At 44.6% G+C, this 14368-nt stretch overlaps 1 protein-coding gene across 3 annotated transcripts in view; it reads right to left on the reverse strand.

Annotated features, from left to right (window-relative positions):
• Positions 1–204: 204 nt before the first annotated feature.
• The window catches only part of MTURN (maturin, neural progenitor differentiation regulator homolog), a 29137-nt gene continuing 14973 nt past the window's right edge, over positions 205–14368 (reverse strand). The window contains exons 3-4 of one of the 3 annotated variants that reach the window (XM_077996974.1): positions 5419–5555; positions 205–4002 (exon numbers count right to left, since the gene is read on the reverse strand). In XM_077996974.1, the coding sequence (XP_077853100.1) occupies positions 5445–5555 (111 nt within the window). In that variant the 3' untranslated portion in view covers positions 205–4002; positions 5419–5444. Of the gene's footprint in view, positions 5556–14368 lie in introns of all 3 variants that reach the window. The other 2 variants (XM_077996973.1, XM_015133777.3) reach the window with 2 other exon arrangements.

The raw sequence follows: 14368 nt of genomic DNA on the forward strand, positions 1-14368 counted from the left end.
ATCACACAGAAATGATTAATCTTTGAACAATGGCAGTGTTTCATGTCACCAGCTCCTCCCTCTCTTCCCCCAGCCTCCTCACACACAGCAACCACAGAGCGAGCTGCCGGTCCTTTACTCCTTGTTCTTCATTTATAAGCCACATTAGGTGTCCTTTAGGACCAAACATTGTGGAGGCAGAAAAAAAAGAGGCAAACACCACCAGAGTTTGAAAGGCTCTTTAATAGCAAGCGAATGGTAATTACATGGTCGGATGAGGTCCTCAATCTCAGGGGAGGGAGGAGGGAGCAGAGGTGGACAGGGTGCAGTACAGGATTTACACTGTTTGAAGCATCTAACGAAGGGCAACAGTTTTTGGCAACCCATTTCACAGTTTTGTAATTTACAAGAGATTTCTTTGAAAGGAAATAGGAAGACTTCTTAAAGAAAGCACACATACCCTACCGGCAACACTTCTTGCCTTAAAAAAAAAAAAAAAGAAAGAAACAACCAAAAAACAAAAGCTCAACAACTATTCCTTGCTTTTGCTTCTTGTGTAGATGACTAAATTTTGCTCTCATGCTCAAATTAAGACTGGACCATGGATAGTGAAGATCTGCCCTAGCATTGAAGATTGACTTCCTCCTCTTCAGAGCTGACATTTGTACCGAGCACTGCTCTTATCTTTATCTGCCTAGGTATCAGAAGGGGCTTAGTAAAAAATGAAACTCGAGAAACAAAACAAAACAGAAAAACAGGAAAAGGCAGTTTACAAAGAACAGACTGTCAGCTTTCTCTCTGGTGCCGAACAACTTGAATACAGCTCTAAGCAAATTAAAACATTTCTTTTTATGTGGCCTGGCATATACTTTTAATCGCTTGTGCCTATTCAGCCTTACAGTGCTTTAAATGGGGTTTCTAACATGAAATGCTCATGGGTACTATATTTTTGTAATCCAGATTTAAATAAAAATATAAAAGGCAACATATTATTTAACAATTTGCCCGCTAAGCAGGAGCTATAGATATTTTACCATGGACACCCATCGCCATGGACACCACAGGCTACCAGCATTCTGGCAGGTTTCAGAACTACTCTCCATAAAATCTAAAAGACTTCAGCTTCTTGTGTCATACCTGTTATCACTAAACTGGGAGAAGTGACTGGGTCTTTATGAAAGAGGATCAGTTTTTAATTCAAAGAAATTTTAGGCTTCTCCGAAGACTGGGTGATCGGCAATGGCATCTCTTTGGAGCTAACACCCACTGCAGGGGAGAGGGGTCTGTGATCGCTTGAGCATTAATTGTGCTCTTTCTACAACCCTGAAGCACGGTGAGGAGGTGGGCCCTGCCCTCTGGCCTGAGGGGGCACTCCTGCTTCCTCCCTGCTGCCAAGGAGACCCAAGTTTGCTTTGTGATTTACCCGCCAGATGCCTGGAGCCCCTCTCAGATCTGCCTGCGCTTGGGAAAGACAGGTTTCTCAGGCTGGCAGCTGGTTTTACTGAAGGAAAGATACCCACCAGATGAGCAGGGTCCCTGTTGGTCTCCTTGGCTGGGGGGCACCTTTACAGTGGCAAAGCCATGCCAACACAAGGCATTGCCTCTCAACATACAGTCAGTTCCTTCGAGGAAAGCAGGCCCCCAGTGAGAGAGCCGTGAAAATGAAAACAGTTTTCCTGGGGCTCAGGTGGTAACTGTCAGACCCCAACTCTCCCATTTTCCTTCATTCATCTCCTCCCACCCCAAGTTAAGTCCCACCTATTCCTTCATGCCTCTCTGTGGGAAATCAGATCTGTTCATACCAGTTTCCCAACTTGTGAATTTTAACATGCAAAGCCTATTCCTAAAATATAAATTCCAGTGACACTTGGGACCACAGCTCCCCTAGGTCCATATACATTGTGCTCTTAAGAAACAGAAACAATATTCAAAAATATATTGTGCTAGAGACGGTTTCTGTTTATACATGAAAAATGACAGCAACTATAAAGGAGAGAAGTTTTCGTGAAGTACACTGGAAACCTAATTCTGGCACCAGGACACAAGGAGGATCCCTACATAAGAGAATTTTCACACTCTGCTTGTTGGAAAACAAATTGCATCATGTGCTGCTTTGGGCTTGGGAGACAGGAATGGACACCTGAGTGCAGGTGAATCCACAGTGGTGACAGGCACTGCACGGGGCCTCACCTCCCTCCCTGGCTCCGTACTTCACTCTGATTCCTTGACGTCTGCTCGACATGGTGATCAGGCTGAGGAAACCAGGCAGCCATAACAAACAAAGTCTCTAGGATTCACTCAAACCCAGGATCACGGTTTTGTAATGTTATCAAGGCATGATTTCGGATTTCAGAGCTGGCCCAGTGATCAGCAAGCAATCAAGCATTCCTCATTCTCTCTCTTTCTCTCTCTCACATACACACACACACACACACACTTTCTCTCTCTCTTTACTTTCACTGTCACTTTCTCTCTACTGGATAACATGGCAAAAAGTACTGGTACTCATCTTTCACTTTCTTCCAGCTGTTCTTCCTACACATCTTCCGCTCTCGGGTAAGATAAACACACACCACTTCCAAAGCCCCAGTCTGCCATGACACAAAGAAAAGCCATGTCTCCACAGGCAGAGCATATACAGCTGAGATAAGTCCTCTGGGGCCTCACCTTTCCCTTTCCTTTAAGGAAGAGAATTTCATCAGCCCCATGAGATCGAGCCCTCAGGGGTTTGGGCACTCACAGACCAACATGTTCTAAGGTAGTGCGGGGGTCAGCATCCTAAAGGCAGCACCTGGGCAAGATCCCGCATGTATTTTCTTCTCGAATCCCTAAAAGTTTCCTTGACTGTTGCTCCTTACTCACACACACACATAAGGCAGGCACAGAAGGGCAGTGTTTACAGCTGGAAGGGCGAACGCCCCTTGTTCACGATCAGTTAACTGACTTGTCAAGGTCACACAATCCTTTGCCGACTTGGAACTAGAACCCAGGTGTCTCTCCTGCGTCCAAGGTCAACACTCCTCCCACACCGCTGCCACCTCCTGGTGAGTATACGTGTAAGTCTGTGAAGGGTCAGGGGCATGTTTCACCATGGAACCATTTCCATAACAGAAACCACAGGCTGCCAGGCTCACTGACTGCAGCTTTGCACCATGCACAGCCCTGCTTAGAGCAGCCACAGCTCAGGAAGAAGTGAGTGTGTGGGCAAGTGTGTGAGCGCAAGAAGGGATGTGTACACATTCAGAAAAAGGAAGTTTTAGGGGAAACAATTCGATCTGCTAATGCTGTTTGGGATTTTGCAATGGAAATTAAGTAACATACGGACATGTTCTCTGTCTCCTACCCCTGGTGCAAAACAAAGCCCAGAATTCTCATCAGCCCACAGAATGGCTGAGTCTATCTCCACTCAATTTTTATAAACAGAGAACATTAACATGATAATACCAACATGTATTTGGTCAAAGTCTAAACACTTTTTTGATAAAATACATTTTATGTTAATGTCCATTCCATTTCCAAACATATGTAAATTTGGATTTTAAGCTTCAATGTATAAAATTTCAGTTTACCTTCCAATGGAGCAAGCTAGTGAAGCTTCCTCATTTCACTTGCAGAAGTCATTCTTGTGGGCTTACTGCATTAAAATGGAGGTTACAAAACCTGGGCGACATCTATGTAATATACAGCTCACAATCACCTTTGCTCATGAATGGAGCCAATCAGAACACAGGCAGGGCTGCAAAGGGCAGAATATGCTCACCCCAATGGAAGAAACACTAAGTTGTGTTTTACTAATAGGCTACTCAGAAGGAAATTCATTTTACTTGAAATTAACCTTTAGTATGACTTTTCAAGAAAAGAACAGAAAGTGGGTACTGAAGCACAGATGGAAACCACTGTACTATTATTTTACCCGATGACTTAAAACTGGAGTACGCTGTTTTACCACGAGCAGCCGAACTCCTCACAGCACCAATCAATTAAACAGAGAATGTCGAGACAATCAGGTTTACACCGACATGCCTGGAAGATATACAAGACTCCCATAAGTTCTGTGGCCTCTGCTGCTACTGCTTGTTTTTAATTCAAAACTTTGACAACCTAACAGGCACATGTGTGACTGTTTAAACGTACCCACCCCAGATGTTAGGTTTAATCTAGTGTTGTAGAGGAGGCATTCCACATCCTAAGTTACCAGAACCAGGGATGCAGAAGGGTCCAAGAATAATTCCATGTTAGCATTACAAAGGATTTCCCCAGTAAGTAATTGTTGGCGAAATGATAACAGCAGTATTTCCAGTTATTACAGAAGTTGTTTCTGTGAGTTGTCTGAGTATCTTGATTATTAAAACGTCCCCTTTTAACCAAGCTAACCCACGATTAAAAGATTCCTACCTTCATGTCCCTTTACAAATACACCACAATTAAGTCCCTCGAGATATGTGATTAAATTTTTAAATAAATTACACAATGGAATCCTTTTCTTGGCTTTTTTTTTTTTTTTTTAAATAAAAGACTTAAAAAGTAAAGAAGGATTCTATTATATTTGTAAGAACTTTTAATCCTGGTTTACTTTTCTATCAAATTTAACTATGGCTTCAAAGTTTAAGTGGCACTTGGATTCTGGATGTTTTCATGATTTAACAAGTGGCCATCTCATTAGAAAGAGAGAAGGTAAAATGTTTCATTTTATACGTGGGACGGCTTATAAACAGCTTTAAAAATCAATAAATTATATCTTTCACCCTATCTATATTTTCCACTATAGACTTTTAAAGTGGCTTTGGAATTAGCATGTTTTGAAGCAATCGAACAAGCAAGTAACATTTACACCTAACCACGAACCAGTCGCTACATACCCAGGTAACTTAGTAATGGCAAAACACTTAAAGGCTTCTGGGCCTCTCTTACCCTCTTACTCCAAAGCTAAGTGATTATCCTTTCCTGCCCTTGTATTTGCACTTGTGCAGTTTAATGACTAGATATTAAAATTCATGCTTTATAAGCGAAACCTTTCACTTACGGACACTTAAAAAGTACATAAAAAGTGCAGACTGCATTTCTTCTCTGCCATGCTTTCCCTCAGTAAGGTCACCTGTGAGGACTCAAAACATATCCTTAATACATTCAGAGTTCTCTACATTCGAGTCAGCGAATGTTAATTCTCCAACATAAACTCAAGAGAATAGTCAGCCACAAAATGGACTCTAAATTCAAAATGGCAAAGGCTACCAAGACAACTCCATAGAAACCCCACTGAAGCGGGAGTGAAATTCAGGTCACTTCTGAGCAAAGCTCATCACAGATATTTTGTGGTCGTTAAAAAGGTATTTCATTTTAATTTGGATGCTGGGAGCCAGACGTCCTATTTCGAAGTGCTAATGCAAAATGCTAACCCAGGAGGGACAGTGACCCCGCCTAGGTTACCGTGGGGCTCACTCTGCTTCTCAGGGGAGCCCCCAGATTTACTGCTGGCTGATCCCCATCTGGGGGTGGTCTGCCTCTGGCTCCTCTTCTTCCACGTCAGCACTGTACTCTTCAAACGCATCGTCATCTGCATCCGGAAGCCCCAGTAACTACAGGGAGAGAACAAGAGAAAAGCAGCTGTGAGCACCAAATGGACCACAGGCAGGAAGACAACCAAAGGCATCAGATCCACAGTAAACAGCACTTAACTCAGCAGCTGCAGACTTCCCCATCAACCACCCCTATAATGATTTTCATAAACTTGTTAGACAGAAATGTCAATCCTTCAATGGATGAGTGCCCAAAGAGCTAGGTTTTACTGGGGAGCCTGGACAGTCTCTATTTTTAAGTATCAAAATGTGGCACCACATATGCACAGAGAGCTAGCTATGTGCCCGCACACACATCTGGGATGTCAGCAGTAGTATGAAATGAACTGTGCTGACTGTCCCACCAAGATGTCAAAAACTGATTCTGTATTTTCTGTCCTAAAACCACATGGTGCTATTATTCATTGGTGCTATTATTTGTAACACATTTCTAAAAATGTAGAGACAACTAAAATGTTCAACAGCAAAATGGTTATGGTGTTACTGAAATGGAATCTTATATATCCACTCAAAATGGCATTTTTGAATGACGTGACATAAAAAAGATGCACATAAGTGTAAAAAGAGCATGACAAAACAGCACTTTTATTATGATACAGAGTTTTTCTTGTTTGTTTGTTTTGAGACGGAGTCTCGCTCTGTTGCCAGGTTGGAGTGCAGTGGCGCAATCTCAGCTCACCACAATCTCTAATTCCAGGGTTTAAGCAATTCTCCTGCCTCAGCCTCTTGAGTAGCTGGGACTACATGCGCATACCACCACGCCCAGCTAATTTTTGTATTTTTAGCAGAGATAGGGTTTCACCATGTTGGCCAGGGTGGTCTCAATCTCCTGACCTCGTGATCTGCCTGCCTCAGCCTCCCAAAATGTTGGGATTACAGGCATGAGCCACAACACCCGGCCCAGAGTTTCTTTATATATGTGTGTGTGTATATATATTTACATATTTTTAATAGAGACAGGGTCTCACTATGTTGCCCAAGCTGGTCTCCAACACCTGGACTCAAGCAATCCTCCTGCCCTGGCCTCCCAAAGTGCTGGGATTATAAGCATGAGCCACCACACCTGATCCAGAGTTCTTAAAATTTATACACATATGCATAGAAAAAAGACTTCAGTAAAATACACTCAAATTTTAAGCCTTTTTTTTTTAAAGATTGTGAGATTATGGGTAATTTTTTCCTTTTTATCTTTTTGCATTTTCCAATTGCTGTATAATTATGTGGGAAGTTCAAAATAAACATTTTTTTTTTTAAAGCACTGGCTGGTCTTTGGTTAGAAACCAAGTGCCATTTGCTAGGCCTCATCAATAAGAACACCACCTCCTGGTGCAGGCAGGAAGCCACAGCCCTGGCTGTCAGGCCTGCCTGTGATAACCAGGCTTCTGTCTCCTGGTGCCTTCATTAGATCTACAGTCTGCTTGTGGCCCAAGGACTTCTTACACAGGGGTGTCCAGGGCCATCACTTTCAAGCACCTTCACTGAGTGGCCCCAGTGATCTAAACACTAACTGCATCAAGACAGTAAAAAGAAGACTGACCATTCTGTTCAATTGCATTGCCTCCCTAGTGTCCTGTCACCCCCTTCCTCTCACTCCCTCCCACTGCTGAAATGGGGAAAGGGAAAGGGAGTCCTGATGAAAATAATGCCTTCACTCTGAAGTTCTCCAGCTGCAGCTCTCCCAGGTCTCCCAGCGTCCTATGAACACATTCAGGACAAAATCATCTGCTAGGCATTGTTGGTCACACTGCACGTGGCCTGCCAAGGCGTACACAGCCAACTGCAGACACATGCTCGCCCCTTAGAGCTGGGCATGCTGCAGCTGCCTCAGAGACTCTGTGGACGTAGAGGGGAAGGGCAGGAAGAGCGCTCTCAGCTCCCCGGAGTGGGTGCTCCGATCTTGAGTGTGCTTGGGAGAAGCAAGTCTCTTTTTCCAGCTCCTGTCTCCCTTCCAGATTTTCATAAATGGAATAAAAAACAAAGTTTGCCTCTAAAGAGAGAAAAGATGGCTAGTCGTAAGGCACGTGGATGACTACACTTGGTGGTCAATTTTTTATTTGGAGAGCTGCTCAATGACACAGCAAGGTGAAAGTGTCGAGTAAGTGGTAACATTTAAATAGCTGGTAAAATAGAAATACTATTGCCACCACCGGGAGCTGCAAAATTACCTAAACACCTGAACAATATATATATAACTGTTCATTGTACTGAAGGGATGTCACTAAAACACAAATGACCAGTTGGTTTCCTCTCACTTAACAGACCTGACAGGGAGAGGCTGCCTGGAGTTTCAGGAGGATTCTAAGACCCCATGGAAAACACTGTGGCCAACTAGCAATGGCTGTCCTGGATGAAAAGGGTGCAGCTGAGGTGTGCATCTGCATCTTTGCCGTCTTTATCCGAAAGAGACGTACCATGGGTGATTCTGTTCCATAACACCCCTAGGTGATTCATATTGACCCAAACCATAGGTAGCACTAAATACCCTCCCTCTCTTCAGCTTAGGGTGCCTTATTGAAAAAGACCCAGGAAACCAAGCATGTAGCCATGACCACCTCTCTTCTGCTGTTCCTTTTCCCAGCTCCCTACCTTACCTCAGATGAAACCAACGCACTTACTGACAGGTCCCTGGGCTGGAAGTTTTCTGACTGCTCTTTCAAGAGCTGCTCACTCACTGCCCTTCTGGAAAGGGGAAAGAGGAGAGGCAGTTCTCTGTGGCCTTCTGGACTTTTGAGGCATCTTAGTGTAGGGTCTACAGATTTATTGAGAGGGTGTGTGGAAAAAGACACTGACACTAGAGTCCAGAGGCCAGATCACTAGTTAGCTGGGGACCTCTGCCAAGTCACCACCTTGCTGAGCCTCAGTGTCCTCTGTAAAGCGGGAGCCACGATACCCGCTCTATCTCACATAGTAACTATGGAGTTGACATGAGAGATTGAAGGCAGCCATGATCTGCAAACTATGGAGCCCTACATAACTATATGTGATGTGATGTAACGTAACGTAACGTAATGTAATCTAGTTATATTATCTCTAAGGAGCTAGGGAATCCGGGAGTGGCGAAGAGAGTAGAAACACGTGAGCCTATGGCCTATCCCAGGGAACATGGGTCATTATAGAGGATTAAAATTGGCCCTGTGTTCTGGGTTAAATGAATGTTGCCAGGTGGAGGTCATTAGCGGGAGGGTGTTGAGTGAAAATCCTATATACACTGCACACTGATTGCAGGAGGTTGCAGTTTTCCTGCCCAGCCCACCACCACGGGACCACGTGGTTCTTCGGTCCAGCCTGCCGCCACTGGACTGCATGTAAGGCAATTCTCCTGCCCAGCCCCTGCCGCTGGACTCTCTCCCCTGTATGTCAGTACAGTAAAACCCCATGTCTCATTTGCTGGCTCTGGGTCTCTTCTTTGGCCTCTTGAACCTGGTGCCTTCCCTACTGAGGTTAAGGCCAGGCACAGTGGCTCACATCTGTAATCCCAGCACTTTGGGAGGCCGAGGCGGGCAGATCACTTGAGGACAGGAGTTTGAGACCAGCCTGGCCAACATGGTGAAACCCCATCTCTACTAAATATATGAAAATTAGTCGGGGGTGATGGCGTGTGCCTGTAGTCCCAGCTCCTCGGGAGGCAGAGATGAGAGAATCACTTGAACCAGGAAGATAGAGGTTGTAGTGAGCCAAGATCGTGCCATTGCACTCCAGCCTGGGTGACAGAGCAAGACTCCAACTAAAAAATAAAATAAAATAAAATAAAATAAAATAAAATAAAATAAAATAGATTAGAATAAAATAAAATAAAATAAAAAGGGGGTTTGGCACAGCAAACGCACTGTCGTAAGCAGAATTACACACATTAATTCCTTTGCTCCTCATAATAACCTTGTGTTGGACAGTTTTATTGTCCCCCTTTTACAGATAAGACCTGGACAGGTTGAGTAACTTGCCCAGAGTCACCCAGTAAGTGGCAGAGCCAGGATTCAATTCAAACCTGGGTGATCTGATAGCAGACTTCACACCCCTACCCACCAGGCCACCCAGGAGACTCCCATTCAGCTGTTAATGCTATTCCTATTAGCTGGAGGTTTCAATGTTTTCCACTGGGGAATAAATCTTTTTTTAAAAAGCAATATGAAATGCTAATGTCCACATTTATGAGGAGGGACAATTTGGAAGCATGGATAGGAAGCACCAGAAATAGACTGCCTGGAATTCTAAGGGACATATCATACAGATATGTAGTAATCTAGCATCCTCACCTCTATGCTCAATCCCACCTATGGTTGGCAAGTCTAAATTTAACTTCTGGATCCCAATTTTCAACAGTCAAGAAGAAGAGACAGGCATACACACAGACTGGGAAGAATTCTGGAGCCCTGGCTTTTACTGCAACCACACATTCTCATACCGAAAAGGTGGGCCAAAAAATGAAAGTGACTGGTATATTTAAATTATCCCTGACAGTTATAATCATTTATTCCTATTTCAGTGAATTTTTTTTCAGTTGACTGGGAAAAAGAGTTTATGCTCACTCTGGACAAGAGAGTTGGCATTTCCGGGTCTTGCTGTCCACAAAGCTTCCTTTGCGCTATCGGTGATCACATAAGCACTGCTGGGGCCCATGCATCCAAACAGGTTGCACCCGAAAGGCAGAGCTGCCAACTCTGGAGAATTCAGCTCCTCAGACCCAAGCGAGTATCTGTTATCTGTAGAGCCAACTCCAGGTCTTTTGGATAATAGTGTAAACTACGCGAGGTCATATTGAGCTGGCATTCAGCAGCTGCTGTCTCTGGAGGGGGCACTCAGCACAGTGGGCTAGAGGGTCTTCATAAAAGAAGGGGAGGTGGTGTCTATGCCCTGGAGAGCACAGCCAATCAACCGTGGCTTTGGTGCATCGAGCACGTGCCCTGTGGCTTCAGAGATCCTTGTATGCACCTTCCAGGGACTCCCCTTAAGCAGTCTCTCTTCTTAACTATGTGTAGGTGTGGATAATGTGCTCAGCAATCTACCTCAAATGCAGATGCTGATTCAACAGGTCTCAAGTTGGACCCGATTCTGCATCCCTAACAGACTCCCAGGTGATGGGGATACTGTTAGTCCAAGAGCCAAGGGTGGTAGAACTCTAAAGTATTTGGGAAATGTGGCACCATTTATCTTCATGATAATGATGCTGGCAGGATGCAGAAACCCCTGGTGGGGTCCTGACCCTAAGGATAAAAGGGTGGCAAGATGGATGTAGCACAATGGGCAGGAGGAGGCACTCTCTTACCTTTTGAGGCCATCATACTTTCTCAAAAAGAGAATGGTTTGAATGTTCATAACGTGAGTGATTAAAAAAAAAAAAAAAGGAAAAAAGAAAAAAAGAAAAAGAGAAACTGTCAACATTCAATGTTTATTATGAAACCCACATGTGTGCATAATCTTTTCGCATCAAACTTTCCCTGACCCACCCAGGCAGCTTCTCACAGGTGGATTCTTTCTCTTTTCCAGGCTCTTGACCAGACTCCATGAGTAGAGGCAAGAATTGGACTTTTTCTGGGACACAGGATTTTCCTGTGGGATCTAACCCGCAGCTCTCCAGCCACTCGTGGCAAACTGAAAATACCAATCTTGCTCATGCCAGTGAACTAGAATTAGGGGGATTTTTCTGGCAGAAAATGTCTCTCCTTCTTGAGAGAAGAAACGCAGAGTCACGCAGCAACCCCAGGGAGAGGACTTGGGCCAACTGAGTGAGAATCTACAAGCACCACAGGATCCACCTCCAGGGTGGGCCGTGGAAGCAGCAGCAACCAAACAGCACAAAAAACTGCAAGGGCAATAGGGGACTCAGGACCCTAACGTCCACAGTGTTGGTAAGGAGAAGAATACACTCGAGGAAGCAATAGTTCCTTGTTAAGCCCATAACACTTTGAGAGGATTCGAAAGGGCAAAGATAAAATCTAGTTTTGCTGCTAAATTGGAAATAGTAGGCTATTTCTTCCCTTGTAAACTGTTTTCCACCCAGCAGTAAGTCTGTCAGTTGACATTAAATATAAAACATGAAAAGATGGTGGGGAAAACTGAACGGCATGATCACCATTATTTAGGTCCATAGCCATTGTTTCATTCTCTAGCTCAATCACATATGACCAGCAACTGTCAACGGAGGGTCACTTAAGAAAAATGCAAGGCTCTGATGATTATCCAACTCACACTTACCAAAGTGATAGATGGGGGTTTCTGAAACCACTACAAGTAGCAGTACCTGCTCGCGGGGGCCAACAACAGCCTGCCTGGCATTGTCATTTGCATACATGTGCCATTTGGATATGACAGTAGCAAGAAAAATAGGTAAAAATCATACCTCTCTGAGTCATCAACATTAGCAAGTCACTGGAGTGGAGTGTGGGTCACTCGAGGGAAGATGGCCAGCAGAATCCACACTCAATTACCCATCCAATAAACATTTCCTAATACCTGTTAGAAGCCAGAAACTGAGACTAAATTTAAGAGTGTCTGGGTTTTGACAATCCTTTGGGTTCTCAGTCTGATTTCAAAGTTCCCCATGAATCCACAAGACAGCTAAATCAGTAGTGCCCCCATTTTAAAGGTGGGGGCACTGAGGCCAAGTGTACCTGTTAGAGGCCAAACGGCATGGGAGCAAGACAGGGCAGAGCAGGTCTACCTTCCACCACATGGAGCCATTTCTAAGGAAATGGAGCTGAGGCAGCCAAGATGGACCCTTCCTGGACTTCCTCCTGGGCCAGCCCTGCCCCTGCTCTGAGCACATCTAGGTCCTGCTATTCTTCAGTCCCACCTCCTCATGAAGCCACTGCCTGGCTTTGTTCCTCAATGAGCCTGCTCACACTGATACTCCTAGTACTTCGAATACACTGGAAGCCACAGAGTTTCATTAAAAAATATATTTTCTGATAATGTGATCACAGAAAACTTAGAAAATGTGGAAAAGAAGAAAATAAAAATTATCCGTAACCCTGAGCGCTTTGGCCACGTGGCCCTCTGGGAGGACAGGAGCATCCATTGGTCCTCCTTGGAGTCCTAGCCCCTAACACAGTGAGTCGTGTGGATCAGGTGCTCAGTGAATGTTTGTAATTTTACCAAAACCAATGTTGATAAACTTTTGACTTGCCCTTCTAATGCCTTTTCATGTTGAAATCACTTAGCAAATTGTTTTCTCTCTTCACCAATAATCTAAGGTTCCCCCAAACGGCAACCTGCTCACTTCTCCACAGTATTTTGTCTAGTATCCTCATCCCATCCACATCATACTAACAATGACTTAGTGCCTACCATGGGTAACACACTGTACTGAGTATCCAACAAAAACTCCATTAATCTTCACTGCAACCCTAAGGGAACTATCATCATTAATTTTCTAATTTTACAAATGAACTGAAAAACAGAGAGGTTAAGTAACTTGTCTAAGGTCACACAGCCAGCAAGTGGTAGAACTGAGACTTTAAATCCAGGTAGCCTGCCAACAGAGCTTGGGTTCTTCATGACTGTTGTATCTGTTCCCTTGTAATTGGGTTAAGAGATGACAAGCAACCCCCTGCAGAACATGCTCATAGAAACAGCTCCCCCAAGAATCAGTAGAGTGCAGTAGGCAGAGCAGGGAATAGGACTTCCTCACTTGCCATGCACGGCATCTAGAGGAGTATCTGGACCCAAATGCATGCTCTGTCTTGTGATGGGGTTCTCCTGTACATTTATGTGGCCGTCTCTCCTACCAGAAAGTCCACTCCTTGAGGGCAAGACCTGGGCCTCCTAGGCCTGGCCCCTCGCCTTCGAAGCAGTGTTGTGGCAACAGCAGAAGACTGATACATTTTGTTGAAAACATGATGAAGTAGAGGAAAGATAAAAGAGTAAGATGGCTTAAATGAAAAAAGGAGACCTTTTCTTAAACGTTCAAATCCAGCAACAGATTTCTTGGGGGGAGCGGAAACTTTGAGACATTGATTATTTCAGTTAGGGGGAAGGCTAGCAAGTGAGAGGGGGATAATGTGTATAGCTATGAAGTCTGTATTTCTTTTTCATTTTTTTAAACAGCTCTCACGCTGTCACCCAGGCTGCAGCACGACGGTACAATCATGGATCACTGCAACCTCCACTTCCTGGGCCCAAGCTATCCTCTCACCTCAGCCTCCCAAGTAGTTAGGACCACAAGAGTGCCACCACACCTGGTGTGGTGTTTTTATTTTTTGTAGAGATAGGTTCTCACTATGTTGCCCAAGCTGGTTTCAAACTCCTGGACTCAAGAGATCCTGCCACCTCAGCCTCCCAAAGTGTTAGGATCACACACATGTGCCACCATGCCCGGCCCAAAGTTTGTATGTTGAAAGTGTAAAAAGAGTGCTAAATAAAGTGGCATAGCTTTAGCTTTGTGGGCAGGACCGCTGAGGAAGGCCAGAGGTGATACCCCTCTTTTGGCCTATGGATGCAAGAGTGCCCAAGCTTCAGCAAAGTTAACTGAATTTGTCTGACTGATGTTCCAAAGGACAGTAGAAGGCCGTCAACAAATAGCAACTGACCTCTCTGAAGAGCCTGCAGGGGGAAAGGGCTGGCAATGTGGTGGCCAAGGGAAAAGAGGCGTGCAGAGCCCGGGATGGGGCTGCTCTAAGAGAAAGGCAAAAACCCTCCTCCTGGGGCTGGCCCAGGATAAACACAAAAGCAGCTGCATGGATTGATGAGACTCCCGTGTATTTTCAGGGAAATGATGTGCTGGTTTAACCACTTGATAAGCTATAGCATTTGGGTAATCGTTTCTTCTACAGATACTTTCAACTGTGATAACAGCAACAAAACCCTTACCTATGTCT

Source organism: Macaca mulatta, chromosome 3 (assembly GCF_049350105.2).
Source record: "Macaca mulatta isolate MMU2019108-1 chromosome 3, T2T-MMU8v2.0, whole genome shotgun sequence".
In the NCBI taxonomy this organism is placed as follows: Eukaryota; Metazoa; Chordata; class Mammalia; order Primates; family Cercopithecidae; genus Macaca; species Macaca mulatta.